This window comes from Acanthisitta chloris, unplaced genomic scaffold (genome assembly GCF_000695815.1).
Source record: "Acanthisitta chloris isolate BGI_N310 unplaced genomic scaffold, ASM69581v1 scaffold19277, whole genome shotgun sequence".
Lineage (NCBI taxonomy): Eukaryota > Metazoa > Chordata > Aves > Passeriformes > Acanthisittidae > Acanthisitta > Acanthisitta chloris.
In genome coordinates this window covers 32348-51859 of record NW_008684531.1, presented here as the reverse complement: position 1 = coordinate 51859, position 19512 = coordinate 32348, and the positions used below count along the sequence as shown (strand labels likewise).

At 41.9% G+C, this 19512-nt stretch overlaps 1 protein-coding gene across 1 annotated transcript in view; it reads left to right on the top strand.

Moving 5' to 3' along the window:
- The window catches only part of GRPR (gastrin-releasing peptide receptor), a 21457-nt gene extending 3262 nt beyond the window's left edge, over window positions 1–18195 (top strand). Inside the window, exons 2-3 of the mRNA XM_009079382.1 lie at window positions 15026–15377; window positions 17803–18195. Of these exons, the coding sequence (XP_009077630.1) occupies window positions 15026–15377; window positions 17803–18195 (745 nt within the window). The remainder of the gene's footprint in view (window positions 1–15025; window positions 15378–17802) is intronic.
- The last annotated feature ends 1317 nt before the right edge of the window (window positions 18196–19512 follow it).

The window sequence follows — 19512 nt, the reverse complement described above, 5'->3', positions numbered from 1 at the left end:
GGTAATACTACTCAGGCACAGCTCATCTTGCTTGGCTATTGCTGTCTGAGGCAAGGAGCCAGGATAGTCAGCAAGATGTCCCCTAGAAAGAGATGTCTCTGGAAGAGACAGGATAAATCATCATGTGAGGATACCTGTCTCCTTCCTTAGATTTAGAGGAAGACTTGCTGTTTAGCATGATTACATGCCCATATTTGAAGGGGCTCATGTTCAGTGATGTGAACCCTAGCCAAGATGTTCACGAGGCATATGAATGTCTCTGTTCTCGTGAATCAAATCCACAGACCATGGGAGAGAAAAACACCTCTTGAACCATCTGCTGTGAATAGCATAACATGGCAGTTTCTCAAAAAAAGAGTGACTTGTCAATGTACCACAGACCTTTTGTTTATAATTCATCTTCTGAAAAAAAAAATAAAATAAACCCCTTCAGTTCCAGTATCCTTCCATTGACAAAAGCAAGTGAAAACAATTGCTGACATTACTGAAGGTATCGTGGTGATGCCTAGAGAGACTTGGCATCACAGGGGTCAGAAATCTGCCGTGTAAAGAAAAGCATTGGAGTGTGACACAAGAGAGTCGTTTCCAAAGTCTTGACTATTGAAACACAAGGTGAAAAGCAGTGGATAAGTGTGATGGACAGATAGAGTACATGAGAGACTGGTGAAGCTCATGCGCTACCTGTTATGACAACAATACAAATCATCTCAGTTGCTTTGGATCACCTTAGGAATATGAGGGGCCTGGTTTTAATAGGAGTTTGCACAGCCCACATGATGGGTGCAAGGGTATTGCTTCCTGAGGTACACTTTTATTCTTTCTATTTCCACTTTCCCCTGTGTTAGGCAGGGTAAATAATACCAGCTCTATCATCTGCCAGTGACTGCAAACACTCGGCCAAGTGCCAGCCTCCAGCACAGAGCACCTAAAGCTCCTCAGTGGTTTGACCTGCCAAGACCAAGGGCTTGCCCAGAGGATTGACTGTTCAAGGAGAAATGGAGAGACAAACTGCTGATCTCAGCTTTTCCTGCAGTGGAGCCTCCCAGCCTGCAAGGTGCTCTGTGTGTCTGTGGACACAGATGTGCATGCCTGCACAGATTTGAGCAGGTAGGGCATAGCCAAAGGGTCCCTGAGTGCTTAAGTTGGAAATCATGAGATTTCATCAGGCTAAAGGTAAATTATTTCAGGCAATATGCATGAAAGGGAAAAAAAGAGTGAAAAATATTATAAATGTATTTCCCGTGGGACCACTCCACTGGCTGCACATCAGTCTGCATTTCTAGGAGGATTTGGGAGCTGTTGGGTGACACCTGTTTTCCTGGGAGTGTCAAATTTGCAGAGCTGCCAGGAGAGGGTTAAGGCATGTGGTGTGCTTACAGTCACCCTCTATGAGTGATAAGGCGCCAGGGCTGAGTATACAAGAGCAAGGAAACAAGCAGTCCCTGCTTGTATATGCTGTTTGTGTGTTTTAGAAATACTGTAAACGAGGTTGGCAGGGGAAGGACATCTGTCTGCCCTGCTGCTCTGCACTGTTGAGGCAGTGGGTTTGTTCAGCTACTGCTCCCCTCATCCCAGAAAAATGGGAGTTTGGGTTCACCTGTTGGCTTGCCTCTTCCTCCTTGGTGCAAGGGTAAAGGGGTACAGAGGCACCGGTGAGAGTGGTGACACCTGGGCTTCTAGCCCAGGCAGAAAAGCCAAGGCTAGCACAGCAAGAGACAGGAAATTAAAGAAAATCTTTGCACAGTAAGAGGAAAAGCAGACCATTTAATTGCCCATGTCATGGGAGATGTCTTTACTTAATTGACTTTCCTCCATGACTTACAGTGTTTATACACATGCATTTGAATTACCCAGACTGTCAAGCACTGATCACAGTTCCTGACTGTTCTGCTGACATTGTAAAAAAATCGAAATGCTCATGCAGTGAAACCTTCCTGAAGTAATGCTGGTTTTACAAGCACACAGCAGAGCAAGTGTGAAGTGTAGTTGGAGTTTACAAGTAGCATCTTTACTTTAAGCACCTTGAATTTTCTGGATTTTAGTACTGGAAAATGGCAGCAATAACTGGCAGCCAGAGTGCCTGCTGTCCTGTGGTGTGAGTGACAGTGTAGTGAGACACATGGAGTGACATTATGCATGAGATTAGGTGGTTTAACATGGTAAAACCAGCTGCAGAAGCAGGGATTGCAGTCATGTGGGAGACCTGCAATGAGGATGTTAACTTTGGAAATGCTGACCTTAGTACTTTGAGTGCAGGGATGGATATAGGGATGCTGCAGTGCTTCCAGGTGTGCTGTGTCCTTTGGAATGTGTCACAGACACAACTTTAGATGTTCCTCTGAACTCAGAAAACAGTTTGTTTATCTAAGAAATAAAACCTTCAAACAACCATCTTTCCTAAAAAAAAGAAGTGGTGGAAGGAAGGAAAGAAACAAATCCAGAATTTATAGAAATACACTTTTAAACATGCAAAAGTCTTTGTTTAGTGAACTTATCTCTTCTGTGATGTAGATGTCTCCAGCTTCTACTATTAATATTGCATGCAATACCAGAGGAGGAGTAATATCTACATGTCAGTTCATTTATTTTATTTTACAATCACTGGATTATGTCTCCACAAGAGGATTAAGGGAAGCATGCCAACCTGAAATAAAGCTATGGAAAGCCAAACCAGATTTCCATTGAGTTGATTTACAAAGTGACACTTCTTTTTTGCAAATACAGTCATAAAGTGCCACATCCATAGTGGTTATGAATTTATTCTGGGTAGTCTAGTCTCAGCATTCATGAAATCCCTTCAGGTCACTAAGGCACTGGTTTGGGCCCTTTTACTTGTGCTATAATTCACTGTGTAGCCCCAAGAAGGTTTGAGAGGGTGGCAGAGGAAGCCACTCTGAACTACCAAGACAGCCTCTAATTCAGTAGATGCAACTCAGCAGAATGATACCCCACATGTAGATTTTGGATCCACTGATGTGATCTCAGACAGAACACTGGTCCTTCCAAGCCAGAGAAGAAAACCTCCCTTGCACTGAGGCATTGGCAGCCCTGTCTCAAGCCTTGCCACTGGCAGTGTCCACACTGCTACTTTTCACCTGCTGCTGGCACAGGGTACATGGAGGGTGAGATACATGGAGCTCTTGCAGCTCATGTACAAGAGTCTTAGGTCCTGGTCGCTGGCCATTGTGTCAATATAGTATAAACACTCTTAACACCCTTGGTTTTAGCTGTCATTTCCTGCATCCATCTGCACCAAGAGAAGCAGATCAAATAGCACAAACTTTCTGGATGTCTTGATTAACCAGAGCAGATGGCCAAAACACAATAGATGCACTTCTATAACCAGGAAGATTAGAGCTCACATTTACAGCAGAGGGACTGGTGCACGAATCTGAGGTTAGAGTCAGTGCTAATGTGCTGGAGACTGTCAATATTTAAGCAATCAAAAGGAAGAAAAGTTAGATTACCTGTTGTTTACATTTCAGTAAAACCTAAAAACCCCAATCAGTTGTCATGGTCTCATGGCACGAGGTGCTGTGCACACTGTTCATAAGGAGAGCAACTGGCCATGGAGAATTTGCCGTCTGTGTCCCAGCAGTGGGCTGGGACATCAGCATTGCTGCAGGGAGATGAGCTTATGGTGGACCCATTGGTTCCTGAGTTACTGCTTGATGTTCAGATGTAGACAGAAGCGTGGCTGAGAAGAGAAGGGAATTGAGCTGAAAAAAGAAGCAGGCACTACCTGTCTTGTATATGCAGTGAAACATCCAGTAGCTGCTTTGCTCATAGAGAGCCCTTGAAATGACTTGCTTTCCTTTATTTTGGAAAAAGACTCCACTCCTAGCCTATGGAGTCCCCTCAGCTTGTTTCTCAACAGTCTGGCACCCAGGCACTCACCTCACCCCATACCAGCTAGGAGGCTTTTCAATCCCCCCCCACTGTCTGCTGCATAGCACCTCAGGCAAGTGGAGCAAGGACTTTTGATGTCCAGAAGATCAGCCTGTGCCCTGGGACAGAAAACAAGGACAGTCCCTGGGCCCCTTGCAGTGCTGAGGAACCAGAAGGTATCCCAGCAGTAAGCCAATTGCTATGCTGTAGAGAAGGGCAGAAAGCTGGAGTCCCTGGCAGAAAACTCCCCTCCTGATGGTAGGCTAGCGATCAGTTTAACCAGACTGCAGAAGACTGTGGATCATCAAAGGGAAAAGTGTTGTCAGAGTTCTGTCCATCCTGTCCTTGCTTGCCCTCTGGGTAGTTAGTCTCTGCAGCTCTCTGGGAAGGCAGAACAGAAAACACTACCACAACACCCCAAGAAAAAATGCTTCTTCACACCTTCAGACAGCTCTGAAGCATAAGATTTAGGTGTGGATATTAAACTCACCTGGGAGAACCAGAGATACAGACTAACAACTACTGCACTAGCCATCAATTCAGCAGTATTTCTTGCCCACACCTGTGCACAGATGCTACTGAATATCTCACAGGATTTGGATTAAAACAGATCATTTCAGTGACAGTAGGCTACTTTCTGAGTACTCAAACTAAAGGTGCATGTATGGCCCTGCACTCCTCTTGTGTGTCTGGCATTCTCTATGTCTCTAAGTTCTCTATGCATAGAACTTAATTCATATTTCAAATCAAAATTCATCTGACCTCTATCTACTGCTTGATAATCTAACTCACAGCATAAATGAGAGGCTAAGAGAGTTGGGGTTGTTCAGCCTGGACAAGAGAAGGCTCTGGGGAGAACTTACTGCAGCCTTTCAGTACTTAAGAGAAGCTTATAAGAAAGGCAGAGAGGGACATTTTACCAAGGCTTGTAATGGCAGGACAAGGGGCAATGGTTTTAAACTGAAAGACAGTAAGTTTAGGTTGGACATAAGAAAGAAATTTTTTATAATGAGGGTGATGAAAGACTGAAACAGGTTGCCCAGAGATGTGGTGGATGCCCCATCCCTGGATGTATTCAAGGCCAGGTTGGATGGAGATTTGAGCAACCTGATCTAGTTGAAGATGTCCCTGGTTATTGCAGGGAGGTTGGGCTAGTTGACCTTTAAATGTCCCCTCCTAACCAAGGTATTCTGACTGTATGATAAGAGCAGTCAAGGATAGCACTAGATTGTTCAGCCCCAACATGCTGCTGAAAGTTCATATAGTGGTGATGATCTCTTATGACACCTATGTTTACTGAAGCTACAGAAAGGACTTAAGTATCATATAGCTGACTTAACTTTATACTCGCTAGTTCAGCTACTGATTACACTAAAGCCATGACACAATGAGAATGGCACAGGATATTTCATTTTGTCATGTGCAGAAAAAATGCTCTAATGTCTTCTGTTGGTCTCTTTTCTTGACAAATGGCTATATTTTGCATTACCTGCTCAGCTGGGTCCTGTATATACTATTTCACACCTGGCTGAGTTAAATGGCTTCTGTTAGACTATGGTCATTTACCCCAATGACTCTACAGTATTTTTTGTCTGGTCAGCCACTGTGTCATCTGCAAACTTTCCCAGCTAAGGTTTTATAGCCTGCTCAAGTCAGCTCATGTACGCAGTGAATAACACTGCAGCTAGAGCAGGTTCCCACGCTAGAAATGGCTCCACACATTGTACATTTTTTACTGGCATGTTTGATGCCCTGCTGGGGAGGCCATGGGGCTCAGGGTCCACGCATGGAACAGCTCACTTTCCCAGTCCAGGACTCCTAATTTTAACCCTTGTCCTGTGGAAGGGGGATGGGGATTGCATGGATACGTGCGTATCAGCATGCATGGTCACTTGTGCCAATGTGCCCATGCAAGCTGCACCTCTGTTGCACACCAACATGGGCCACATCCTATTTATATCACCTATCATGTTGTGTCAAGGTCAAAAAACCCTGAAATCTGCTGTGCATTAAAAAAGAGAGACTTATATTAATTATCATCTCTTTAGTAGGATTAACCTCTGTGTTAGTCTGTCTACAACTGGCCTTAGGCAACCCAAATACTTGCAGTTTTCTTGGCCACACCTTCCAGCTTTTCTGAACTTCACAACTTTGATGCCAGATCTCCACTTCTGCAAAAATCACCATTTTTCAAAGATTTGTAAAAAAAATTAACACCAGTTGTTCCTCAGCTGGTTCCTTTAATACTCCTAGGCGTAAATTATTCAGGCTTGCTGGTGTGAAATTGTTTTGTGTTAGCTCAGATCTTCTTTAATACAGCTGATGAGTTTTCTGTTATGTCTATAGTACTGCACACATAGTCTAGAATCACATGTATCTCCGACACATTGGGTCTTGAAGACAAATATCTGGTCATTACTTTTCACCTGATCTCATAATCGTTCATATCGTCACCATTTATGTGTATGCCTGACTCACTGATTATTTTTGTTCCTGATGTATTTAAAAATGCACATTTGACTGTTACACCATGACCTTTGATAATTTGTTGGTTCCTTAAGCTTCCCTTATCAGTCATCAACATTTTAAAACTCCAATATTTGCTGTCATTTACTTATTCTTTTTTTCCCATCTGTTACATATTGATTTTTTAATTACTTCTTTGAGGTTTTAGCACGAATCCTCATTTTCTCATTTGTTTTTTTTTTCTTTTTGCCCTGCACAATCTTTTCATGGCAAGGTGGGAGACACCAGGAAGCAGGCTGGAGGTCTACTAGTAATTGCTAATGTAGTTAGTACTGCCCCCCCTTTTATTTTACATTTATTTTCTCAGTTAATTGATCTGACAGCTTCTTTTAACTTTAGGAAACCACTTCTCTAAAGTTCCTAGAATCATAGAATCGTTTGGGTTGGAAGGAGTGTTAAAGATCATCTACTTCCAACCCCTCTGCCCTGTACAGGGACACCTTCCACTACACCAGGTTGCCCAAAGCCCCATTCAACCTGCCCTTAGTTCTTAGTATTTATTCTCTTTCCACGCAATTAAGATAAGCACACTACAGCTGCTATAGCTTATAGAAGTGATAATTTTTAGATCAACGATGAGCTCTTCTTACTTTGTCGGAACAAAGCACAATACTGATTTATTGTGCAGTACAGGCAGGATTTTTTAGGTTGGAAGACTGCCATTTTTAGAAACTAATGAATTTCTATAACTAGCTCTGTGGGATATCCAGCATTTGTGCCATCTGTTTAAGTTATTCAGTGATGTTGTCTTTATGCACCAAAGGTGGTGCTTTCAAGAGTAATAAGGCAAAATCTCTAGTGAAATGAGGGGGCCATGTCTGAGGCCCCAGCATTAGTTGCCTTGGGGAGAGATCAATCCTCAGGCATGCAGACCCCCCACTCCCAGGTCATTGACAACCCTGGAGATTTGGACTGAGACAGCAAAGCTGTGGGTGGAAAGCATTACCAGAGCTTGCCCCTTCACATGCCTGGTGGCCGAGATGCTGTCACCAGTTCTCCCAGCTTCACTGCAGATGTGCACCACATTGCAACCCCAGCACCCGCAAACTGTTCCACCAGCATGTGCTGGTGCCACATGGCATGAGCAGGCACATCCCTCTGGCTGTGCCAGGCACTGAGTACATAGAAATATGCACAGCGCTTATCTGGTTCTGGGGAGTTGGGATGTCAGCTGTGTGTGGAAGCTCACTGGTTTTGAAGTTAAAGCGTGTTTCTAAGGGAATGGGTCCCACCTTTCCTTCAGACAGCAGGTCTTGCATCCATTTGCAAGGACTGCAACAGACTGTGAGGCTGGTCCTGTTGAAATCTTTGACTTGGGATCAGGGTTTCGTGCAGAGACTTGGCTGAAGAGCACCAACAAGGAATAAATACCCTGTGTGCAAAGGGGGTCATTCTGATAAGAAAAGGGTCATCCATGTGACTCACATTATTTCCTGCATTCACTTTTACATCCATTGTTTTTCATATGTATAGTTAATTTCTGAAATATTTTACGGTATGGATGGTCATGATTAGGAATAGCAAATTCACTATCAAATGATTACTTTTAAGCTCTCCTTTCCCAGTATGTGGTACAGTTCAATGACCACTAAAACACTCTCAATTCTGAATTTAGTAATTTCTGGACTGAAATTCCTATTTGTCCAGATTCCAGGATAATGTAGCAGTATGCAGGTATACAGACTGAATTTTGAATATATGCTTCAAAAAGTGAGAATGATGCCACTTCCATCAATGCCTCCTTTTTCTTTTCATTTGAATGTTAAATTAATAAAAAGAGAAAGTAGGCAGTACCTGCCAGTGTATGTAAGATTTGCCCATTAGAGCTGTCTTTGTGCCCATATGCAATTTACCCAAGATTTTAATAACAGATGTTCACTCAAGAATCATGCATAATAACGATAATCTAAACTAAGTATGCGGAGAGGAGATAGACCCGGAATAGATTGTCGGAGTGTGTTGATGGGTTAGACAGTCTAGCAATTTTGTGGATTTATTGAATTGTCTTCAGAGCTATAAATATTCATAGCATTCATGATGGAAACAATAAAGAAAGTTTGTGGCATTGCATTTGTCATAAATTTCTTCAAATACTTTGTAAGACCTTTTTTCCTTGCTCTCCAAGTGAGCTTCACACTCAACAGGGCTCCATGTGCTTAATTTATGTAGGTTTTGCACAGCATCAACTTTTTATTTGTTGCCTGAGGCTTTTTTTGCATGATAATTGAGCCAGTCCTTCATATTATGTGGTCAAAACAATAATGTGATTCTAGTAGAACATAATTACAAAATCTTAATGAGGAGATTTTTGTTCAGTCTATTCTCAGGCCAAGACCAGATCAGTGTGTGTGTATTAAGCTTACAGATGGGAACAGATGTCTGGGGATAAGAGAAATTGTGGATTGCACATCTTTTCTCCCTCTTTCAGTTACAGGTGGGAACAGAAGAGATATGGGGATGTGCTGACTGAAAGGCAGTTCTTTCATCATTAACATAGGAAGTCACAGCAGTTTCAGGAGTTCATTTTCTAGAGCTGGGAAGAATTCAGGATTTTCACTTCTCAGCAATTTACATGACTATTTTTGTAAGGCAGCAGTCCATTCCAACTATTCTGTGCTTTTTAATTTAGGTTTGAGATTCACATTAGCTCAACCTTTCAAAATAGAGCTCAGTTTAAACAGATTCCAAATTTTGTAAGTGGATTTCCCACTTCAGAGATAAAATGGAAAGCAGTAATATGGCACATCTTTCCACCAGCCTGATGCAGTTTAAGCAATGGGACTGGTAATGGACAAGGGCAAGCACGGCTTCTGAAATTGTGTTTGAATAGGTTTTAACATATGTGGGGTTTAAATCATTATACAAACTCAGGAGTGAGGCCCAGGATTGTTTTATGCAAATGGTGTAGGACTTTGTAACAGATGATACTGTTTGGAGGAGGTTTTCCTTGACAGTTAAATACTCCTGCAAATTCATTTTGGAGGGGCAGTGTCCCATTGCTCTGTAGGAAGGATTGGAAGGATTTTTTTTCCCCTTCTTAAGCATGAGCTTAAGCTGCAGGAAGATGGTTGTGCTTGGAAGGACTGTGATTAAAAGGGTGTGGCAGCACCTCTCTTGCTACGTTGTGCTTGGAAGGACTGTGATTAAAAGAGCTCAATTCTGTGGCAGCACCTCTCTTGCTACACTCCCTCTGCTGAAAATAGTAAAGAAGCAAGAGTTATGAAAGCAACTTAGTGCTTCTTTTGAATTCAGATTCAATAGATGAGAGGGATGTAATAGCAGACACATAGTTGTTATACAATCAGTGCTGTCATATTCAGTCACCAAGAACATCTCTGACAGCCACTTACCTGTGTGACCAGAAATCTTCACTGCCATGAGGGAGGGATGTTCCTTTCCCATTGCCACTGGCAGCAACTGCAGTTGTTTCAGAAGATACAAATAATTCTAACTGAAATTAAGATCTGCTGACCTACCAATTTGAAAGACATGGCAAAAGGTTGTATCTCCCAGCTTTAAAAGCCTGTCTCTTTTTTTTGCAACCCATACCTACCAGATACACAATGGGGGATGTTGTATGGGCCATCTATATCAGCTTTAATTGCTGACTTAAGGGAAGGGAGAAAGGCATTAATACAAAGTAATCATAAAAGAGAAAAGCAAGCTAAGGCTGTCTAGGGCACCAGCTTCTCCACACAGCATAAAGTTACTTCCCTAAAAACCAAAAACCAGAGATTTAAACATATGGAGCTACATTTATTTAAAATCCAAGGGGAGCATCTGATTTTCCTCCCATGCTTTAGTTGTTTTCATGTAATTTTTGTGACTGTTGTAGCAGGCATAGGTAAGTAGATGAAGGTGACAGGGATGCACTGAGTCTGCAGTCTTAAGGATAAGGTTCTTTCTTTCCCATAGGGCAAAATTGCAACCCTTAATATCTCTATACTTAGAAAAGTAAAGGCAATATGGCTTTGAAGGCAGAGCCTGTTTGTGCTTCAGCTGGTGTGTACTTTCTTGGCTCAGCTGAGAAGCAAAAAGATGAATAAAATATATTGCACCAGCAGAGAAGCTGCACCTAGGAAACTTTGACATCCATTTGAGGCCTTATTTTGATCTGTGGCATTGGGGAGTATATCTGTAACTGTCTTTTTCACGGTAAAGCTACTTCTGTGTTTATATTTGAAGCTGTGGCTTTGAGGCTAAGTGAGTGGTATTAACCAGTGTTTGCATTGTCTGAGTTTTAGAGTACATTAGGTGTTGCTATCATTAGTTATATTATTATTAACACATTTTGTTGATAAGGACACAGTTTTCCAGTTTCCCTTGGATATTAACCTCAGTGGGAAAGGTATTTACCACAGAAAGACCTTGAGTGTGCCACATTTTAGCACTTATGGTCATTTCAGTTGTTTCGGTTGTGAGAAACAATTACTCAATGAGCACAAGAGAGATCCTGAGATGTGCCTAAGACATTTTCAAGGACTCAGTGGAGATGCACATGCTCTGTGAGCTCCTACCATTCCACAGTGAATTTTGAGGATTAGGTTAAGAAGTGAGCAGGCATTATATATTGTCGAATTCAGACATTCTGGGTTGAAGCAACCCTCTCAACAGCTTCCTCTTGGAGTCCTGGAGACTGACCTGGAGAACAGAGACAGCACTGGAGTCACTGTGACTGGTGTAGGGGAGAATTGCCCTGTGGGGTGAATCCTCATCATGTCTCATGAACTGCAGTTGTATGAAGTGCACTTAAGATAGCCCCATGTGTGATTTCTTCGTGTGGGCTCCTTTGAACGAGACTGTGAGGCACAGAGATGACTGACATCCATCCTGGCCAGAAGGTCATTGGCAGCTGCAGTGCACACAGCAGGTTGCTGCTTCACAGGCACAGCAGGAACAAATTCAAATACTGTGCAGTAGTAAAAGTCAGCATCTCTTTCATATTTCCGATCAGATCAGCAACCCAGTCATTTTCATCTGGGCTGTTAGACAACCGGAGAGATGTTGGAGTTGACACAAATTCTTGACACAACTGAATCTTCAGAATGAGTATTTTTGAGTTTTGACCTTTGTTGTAGGGCATGAATTGTACCTCTGTTTTTTAATCTTTTTCAAAAATTTCTTTAAAACTGGATACATAAGAGTTCACAGCTGAAACATGTGATATCAAGCAATAATTAGAGACTGAATGTGAGAGCAGCAGGGATGATAAATCCACATCCATGTCTAGATCTACTGCAAACCAGCTGAGCATGCAATGTGACATACTCACAGAGCCTGTGTTCTTATGTGGGTTAAAAATCATGCTGTGGTAAGACCTTTGCATGAGGGCTACCTCAGCTGGCCATGTAGGTCCATGGCTCCACTGAGGTATATTCACCCCCCTCAAAGTGGATTGGAATATTCACATGCTAGATGTTAAATATGGAAAAGTTATGTGCCTCAGGCTAACTCATTGAGAAAGAAATTGCAGGGGACGAAGCTGTGGAAAGCTTGAAATGTTTCTTGACATACAGACTGGAAATATAGATGCTGAAAAACAGAACGAGCTGCTGCTCAAATCTAGTCTACCTTGATGAAGTTCTTTGGAAATGTCAAATAAATTATAAAACCTGGGGTTGATCCTGTCAGGAAAGTGGTAGAGAAAAGTAAAGGAGTGAAGGTGTTTCTGAGCCCCACTCAGAAACAAACCAGGAGGTGCAGCTTTTTCACACTCTGAGCACCAACTACAGGAAAATCTGCAAGTGGTATCTCCACCCAAGCACCAGCTCAACCGCCCAATAGCTTGTGCATACCCCTGCCCCATGCCCTTACCCAGAGCAGCCCCTGCTGCTGCTGTCCACAACCCGTGCTGGGGCATGGGAGAGTAGAGCTGCTGAGACACCAGCTGGGGAGAGACCCATCAATGCATCAGCCAGCTGGCTGGAAATGGAGACTCCCCCCAGATCAATACCGATCAATCCAGCATTGATACTCAGAGAATAACATAGATCATTGAAGATTTCTGAATAGGTTAACCAGCAATCAAAGAAGTCATGCAGAAACTCATAAAAATAACCAGATTCAAGGGTCAGGCTATTAAGAAAATATCTACCTGTCTTTCTTACATTTTCAAAAGCTATTTTCTAGCTTTGCTTCTTCTGTTTTGTGTTTCTGTGCTTTCACCCTCATGCTTTGGGTCTGCACTGAACCCCTTACAAGCAAAACCTCTCTCAGACCTCCTCTTATATCTGCTGTAAGAGGTTTTAAAGATAAACCAAATGCCTAGTAATCAGTGCCAGCATTCCTAGCCATTCCTAATCATGTTCTTTCAAAATTATATAGTTTGGAAATAACATTTGTAATTAAAATGTACTAATAACATGAAATGGATTAATTTTCTGTGTCTCACTACTCTATTAATGTTAATAAAAATAAAGCAGAGTCTCTGTCTCTGTATTTTGTAACTCATTCATGATACTGAAGATTAATACTTGAAAGTATTCTCTCAGCTGGCTATATTATAAAAGAAAATTCCTGAAATAATCATGCTAACATGCCATGTTGATATTGATGTAACAAGTATTTGCAGAGATACTTTTGAATTAACTAGATGTATTAATACCTTAATATATTATTAATTTCCTTTTGCATTTCTCTTCCTTAAGGTTTACTGAAGATATTCAGTTAGCTAGTGTTTCTGTCAATAAAATCTATAACTGGTCAATGAGACTATAAATCGAGCTATTTCAACAACACAGTTTTAGCACTTGTGGTTTATTACTGCAACAGCTGTAGGATCATATTTGTTTAAGTGCTGTAATTTTCTTCACCTGAGATTATGATCTTACGCTGGAAGATTGTGCTTTGTAGTATGACACCACTTAGTCCTCAGTTTCAGAGTGCAAATTAAAGAGGTGCTAAGCAAACCCTAAAAATACCATGTCTGGTTGCTGTAGTTGCATAGCCAGAATAAAGAGGAGCTTGGAGAATAAGTGATAAAACAGCAAACTAGTGAGCAAAATGTTTATAATCCATGAAAGGAAAAGTCAGCTACACAAGACACCTGTATTAAGAAACATCTGCAAATGATGAAGTGTCCAGATACAGTCTTTATAAAAGTAAATAGGGAGAAATGTAAATATAAATGTAATTATGTATACATGTATATACATGCACATATATGTGTGCATGTGTGTGGGTGTGTGCATATGTCTTAAAAGTGCACACAGAGATATGTGAACACACATACACACATAAACCTACATGGAGGGAACGAGTAGGCATGCTGAGCAGGATATTGTGTCTAACCAGATGTTGAATGCATGCTTATCCTGCAAATAAAGCAATTACCCAGTTAAAATAGTGTGGGATTGATAGACTCCTCTTTCAAATGTTGAGCTTTAGGATAATGGAGTCTACCACCCCAGTGCCCAGTTCAGCAGTCTGAAAGAGCCAGGATCTTGGAAGAGGCTTCGAAACAGACTCTGAAGCAGCCACATGGGGATGTACCCTGCCATGTCAAAAGTGGGCTGGGACAGCTTAGGACTCAGCCACCCAGTGATCCCCCAGGAGCAGACAGTGACCAAGGGGGTGCCAAATGCACCATGGGCAGTGTGAGGTAGATCCTGGAAGAAATATCCAACAGGTTGTAATTGTTATGATAATGACCCTAAATACTAATTTATGAAACCTGTAGATACTCCTTCCTAGTTATCTTGTCTTCTACTTTGTTCTCTAAGTGTATATGTGAGTTGTGATTTACTTGGAGTGTGAATTCCTACCAGAACAGGGCTCCAGGATATACAAAACTCTTGTGTTTTCCATTCCTCTCATTACACACATCAAGTTCAAGTAAGTTAAATTCTATTATTTTCTTGGATTCTAAAGTACAATTTTCTGAAATGTTGAAATCATGGAAGACAAAATTGCAAGTTCTATTATTTTCTTGGATTCTAAAGTATAATTTTCTGAAATGTTGAAATCATGAAAGACAAAATTGCAAATAAATATTGTCTTCTATGTATCTATCATAGAAAGCAATAATATTTTTTCCTGCAAGAAGCTCAGTTATCAGTTCTGCCTACTTAGCCTGAGTGCATTGAGCTATGGACAGCTCTTGCCAGCTACACCACCATTAATAGCAATTAAAACAGGCAACATGCTCTTTGTAGCTTGAGAAAAAATAAGATTTGACTTGCAGGAGGCCAGTGTACTCACAGCTGGAAATGTGTGGCAAAATCTCAACCCATTTTCTTTCAACACTATTCTGTGAAGGGCTGTAAGCTGCTGTATGCTTTTGAAGAGAAGTCTGTGATTGCACTTCCTGTCTTAATGCTGTTTGGACACATACATATTAATATCAGGCAGCACTGTGCTTTGTTGGGTCAATTACAAATTAAATGAACTCAGAATCAATACACATGAAACTGAATGAACCCATGGCAGCTGGCTCTGGTTTAAAATGAGAAATCTACTGAAAACCTTGAAATTTAAAACACCAGAAAAAAATCAGTCTTGACTGAAGAAGAATTTTGTCTGGGTTTTTTTTCTGAATGGAACTGAGAAGCAGGAATACAATGTCTGAATGTTGAGGTCAATAAATTATTTCCTTTTTTGTTTTGTTTTTTAGGTATAAAGCTATAGTAAGGCCAATGGAGATCCAAGCATCCCATGCACTGATGAAGATTTGTGTGAGAGCTGCTATAATCTGGATTGTATCCATGTTGCTTGCCATCCCTGAAGCAGTGTTTTCAGATCTGCACCCTTTCCATGACAAAGGGACTAATAAAACCTTCATCAGCTGTGCTCCTTACCCGCATTCAGATGGGCTGCATCCCAAAATTCACTCAATGGCATCATTTCTAATATTTTATATCATTCCCCTAACTGTCATTTCAGTATATTATTATTTCATTGCTAAGAATTTGATCCGTAGTGCTTACAACATCCCTGTGGAAGGAAATGTGCACGTCAGGAAACAGGTAGAGACTTGACTTTCTTCAAAAATCCACATTCTCTGTGAATCTGGGAGGATAGAGAGAATACAGGGAAATTTATACAGGGGCAAACTGTGTCTGTTGTGCTAATTTTAATAGATTAAGGGGGCTAAAAGAATTAAAATGGTTGCAAGAAACCATGACATAGGGCTAAGCATTTAAAGCATCTCGTCCTGTTTCTAAGTTCAGAGACTTTGGCAGGTTGGTTACCATGGCAAGCACAGCAGGAGACCCATGCCAAAGCCTGAGAATGTATTGACTAGGATGCAGGAAAAGAGGCAGAGCTGGAGATGGTGTTTGGAGATTGAATCAGAGGGGTGACATAGGAGAAAATCAAAACTCCTCAAAGTTGTTTTGCCAGAGAGAGGACCATGGATAAAGCCTTGCTTGTTTCTAAACAGCTTATTAACCTTGACATACTTATCTTATTTATCTTACTTCTTCTTTTCAGCTGGGGTGTGCTTCAACCTCAGCTAAACTGATAAAAGACATACTTCAGCTGAACAATTGTTCACAGAACTGCACCCAGCTGACACCTTCACCTTAGGCTGACCCAACACAATCATCTCACATAGCCTTCAGGTGCTACGGTGAAGCAGTAGGGCTGGAAAGACCTGTTTTCCACCTGTCAAATGATGTGTGATTCCAGAAATCTTTCTCCTTTTCCCCTTCTGCGTAAATCTTTCTCCGCTGCAGGCCATGTCTCTGCTGATTTGATGGCTGTTTTCATTAGTGACAATAAAGTGAGCAGTAAACGCAGCCCTTTCCCCTTGTGGTTTTGGGAGAGAGCTCTAAAGAAAGCAAAAGGCCAAGCTGCAGTGTAGCACCCCCAGCACATCATTCCCATCCTGCAGTGCATTTGAGAGCTATAGGTCTCCATCCAAGATAACTGGTATCGATTTCTTTATTGTGTTACTTCCTTTCTTTATAGTGCACATGTGGCCTCAATAGCCCTATATCAAATTAAGAATATGTTTTAAAAGAATATATGGTTTAGCCAAGGAGAGCCCTTTCTCAAAGGATTTAATTTTCAGCCTGCTCTCTGGAGACATTATCACCTGGTACATGTCAATCCTTCCTAAGCTCAGTGGCTGATTTTCAGTCAGTGCCATTAAAGGGGCACAAAATAAAGTCAAAATGGGCTTGTCAGGTCTCCTCTGTCTGCTTCCTGCTTGCAGCTGTACTGAAGAAAGATCAGTCTGTGTTAAGATGCTCAGTTTCTGATTTACCTGTGCAGCTCAGAAAAGGAACCTGGACAGGGGCAGGAGCAAGGGCAGCAGGGCTAGGGCTAGGGACAATTTCAGGCCATTCATCTCCTACTTAAATACAGAAAGTAGGATGCAGCAAATTCCCTAGAAGTTCCTGGGAAGAGTTGCAGGGATTAACAAAGAGAACATTACAAAGCCCTAAAAAGTCAGTGATGTTACACTTTCCAAACCTGCAAACTCTGTCTGCACAACCTCTCCTAGAGAGCAGTGTATTTTAGCAGGTTTTTCTGGGCAACTCTGTCTGTCTTCTCCTTTTGGGCAACCTCCATCATGGCTTTTGTGTTCATTAGGAAGAGAGATGTGTTTTTCAGTGGCTTTGTTATCTTAATGTGCAGCACTTGTGGACAAAAGACAAGGTATGGTTTACCTCAGCTCCCCTCGGTTGAGCAACCTTTGGGTTGACTCCAAGCCTGTAGAAGTAAGTAAAACAAAAGTGTGGCTTGTCTGCATGAAGGTTATACTGCCTGCTAACTGACTTTGTAAAAGCACCTTTCCCTGACAAAGCTCAAAGTATGCTATGAAAGGTGATCATCCATCTATTCACCACCTGCACCTGTCTTCTCCTGGTGGCCCCAGTGTTTCTCCAAGTACAGAATATCCCCTCTGTTTCTCCACCTCCTTCAGCCTCTGAGTGCTACACTTGTTCTCGAGGGGCTGTGAGCTGTTGACAGCAGTTTTGTGTACATAGACCACATGGCCCCATGGCAGAATGTCCTGCCTCTGGGCTCTGTGAAATATTCCAGACTCCTACCCTATAATTAATTATAATAATAGTAATAATAATAAGTTAATATATACAAATTACACATGATTGTATATAGGTGGATAACTAATGCAGATGTCCACACTTTTGTTGCCTGAACTTTGATTTGACAAAGTGACAAGCCATTGGAATTTTATCTCTAAACAGGAAATAAAAGACTACTTATGTAATAAATTTTCAGAATTATTTATTTTTAGTAGTAGAGGGTTGAGGAGAGACAAGGAGGGCTCTTGACTCTGTTCACCTGCAGTCCAGATTGCCCTGCTCTGGATATGCCACCTGCCATGCACTAGCCCCAGAGCTACAGCAATGATAAAAAGTTAGCTACTGGTCTGAGATACGAACAGCAGCTAATCTACATTCCTCCTTCTTCCTCCAGATTGAATCCCGTAAGCGCCTGGCCAGGACGGTACTGGTCTTTGTGTGCCTCTTTGCCTTCTGCTGGCTTCCCACTCACATCATCTATTTATACCGGTCCTACCACTACTCCGAGGTAGACACTTCAGTGCTGCATTTCATTGCCAGCATCTGTGCTCGGATCCTGGCATTCACTAACTCCTGTGTCAACCCCTTTGCTCTCTACTTGCTGAGCAAGAGCTTTCGGAAACAGTTCAACAACCAACTGCTGTGCTGCAGAGCTCGCCTCCTCATCCGCTCCCAGAGCATGGCCAGGAGCACCACACGAATGACCTCCCTCAAGAGCACCAACCATTCCCTGGCCACCTTCAGCCTTATCAATGGCAACCACGTCTACCACGAAGGCTATGTCTAAAGGGCACAGTCAGGGACCACTGCATCACATACTTACCAGGACTGCTTGATTTTGCTCTGTGAGGATGATGAGTAGTGCACACACACATGCACACATGCATGTAAGGAGGTCTGATGTGCTCAGAGAACTCAGAGGAGCTTGAAACATCTAAAATTTCATCTTGGGCTGAGGTTGAAGCATCCAGCATTTCACCTTCGAGTGAGGCATTGCTGGAGCATCAGATCATTGAGCACCAGCTCACAGGAGCTCCCTGGGAACTGCTGCATGGCTTCAAGACCTACTGCTTTTAATGAGCAAAATGAGCACCGTAAGATCAAATCTCATTCAGCTCTGCAGAATCTTCATCACTTTCTACTCAATCCCAAACTCATGCAGACTTGCAGCAAAGACTGTATCAAGTGCACAAAATTTGTCAGAACAGTTGTATCCATCTGTGCATGGTATAATACATTTTGACACCAAAATAAATCCATTTAAATAAGGTAAATACTTTTACAAAGGAGTTCACTGTAGGTCATTTACAGACTTTTCAAGTATTTATTAATGTTCTGAGTACAGTATTAATTCATGGTATAGAAGATATCAAGAGTTTACTGGGTCATGTTGGTGGCCCCATCTGAAATGAGCAGTATCTTGCACCACATCAATGTGAAAGCAGTAACGTGAATAAATGTGAGCTGGAATATGTTTACAGTTTCCAAATGTGTGAGCTTTTGCCATGTTGTGGAGGAGACAGCAGGGTATTTTCCAAGCATTACTGTTTTGTTCTTCCTGTCTTCAAGGTGTGAGATAATGAATGTTTCATCACCTGAGGTATACCACAAAATTTTAGTTGGGTTTGTCCAAGGGCAAGCAATAATAGAGAATGAAGTGCAGATATTTTTCAGTTAGTAGGGCTTTGTAGAACACTAATTTTTCAGTAAAAGTTATCAGCAATGCGAAGTCTGATGTCCAATCCACAGGTTTTTTTCTACTATCTTCACAGAAGTCTGTGAAGACAGAGTGACAAAACTGACTAGCAGATTGGAGAATCAGGTCTTCTGTAATGTTCACCCCAGAACACTTCCTGTGCCAGGTACCATCTATTCTGGAAACTGGAGCACAGTGTCCTGCAGATAACTCTTGGAGTACATGGGCTGTAGGACAGGCAATGAAGCTGCACACCTGATAAAGAAAACTGCTGCCAAATGAGGCCATAAACCAATCACTGTAGCAGAATATTGAGTTTTTAATGGCCCTCATCCTCTTTGATGATGATCCTTTCTATTACCACAGCAGAAGAAAAATGAAAACTATAGAACGTTGTGTTGGGCTTGC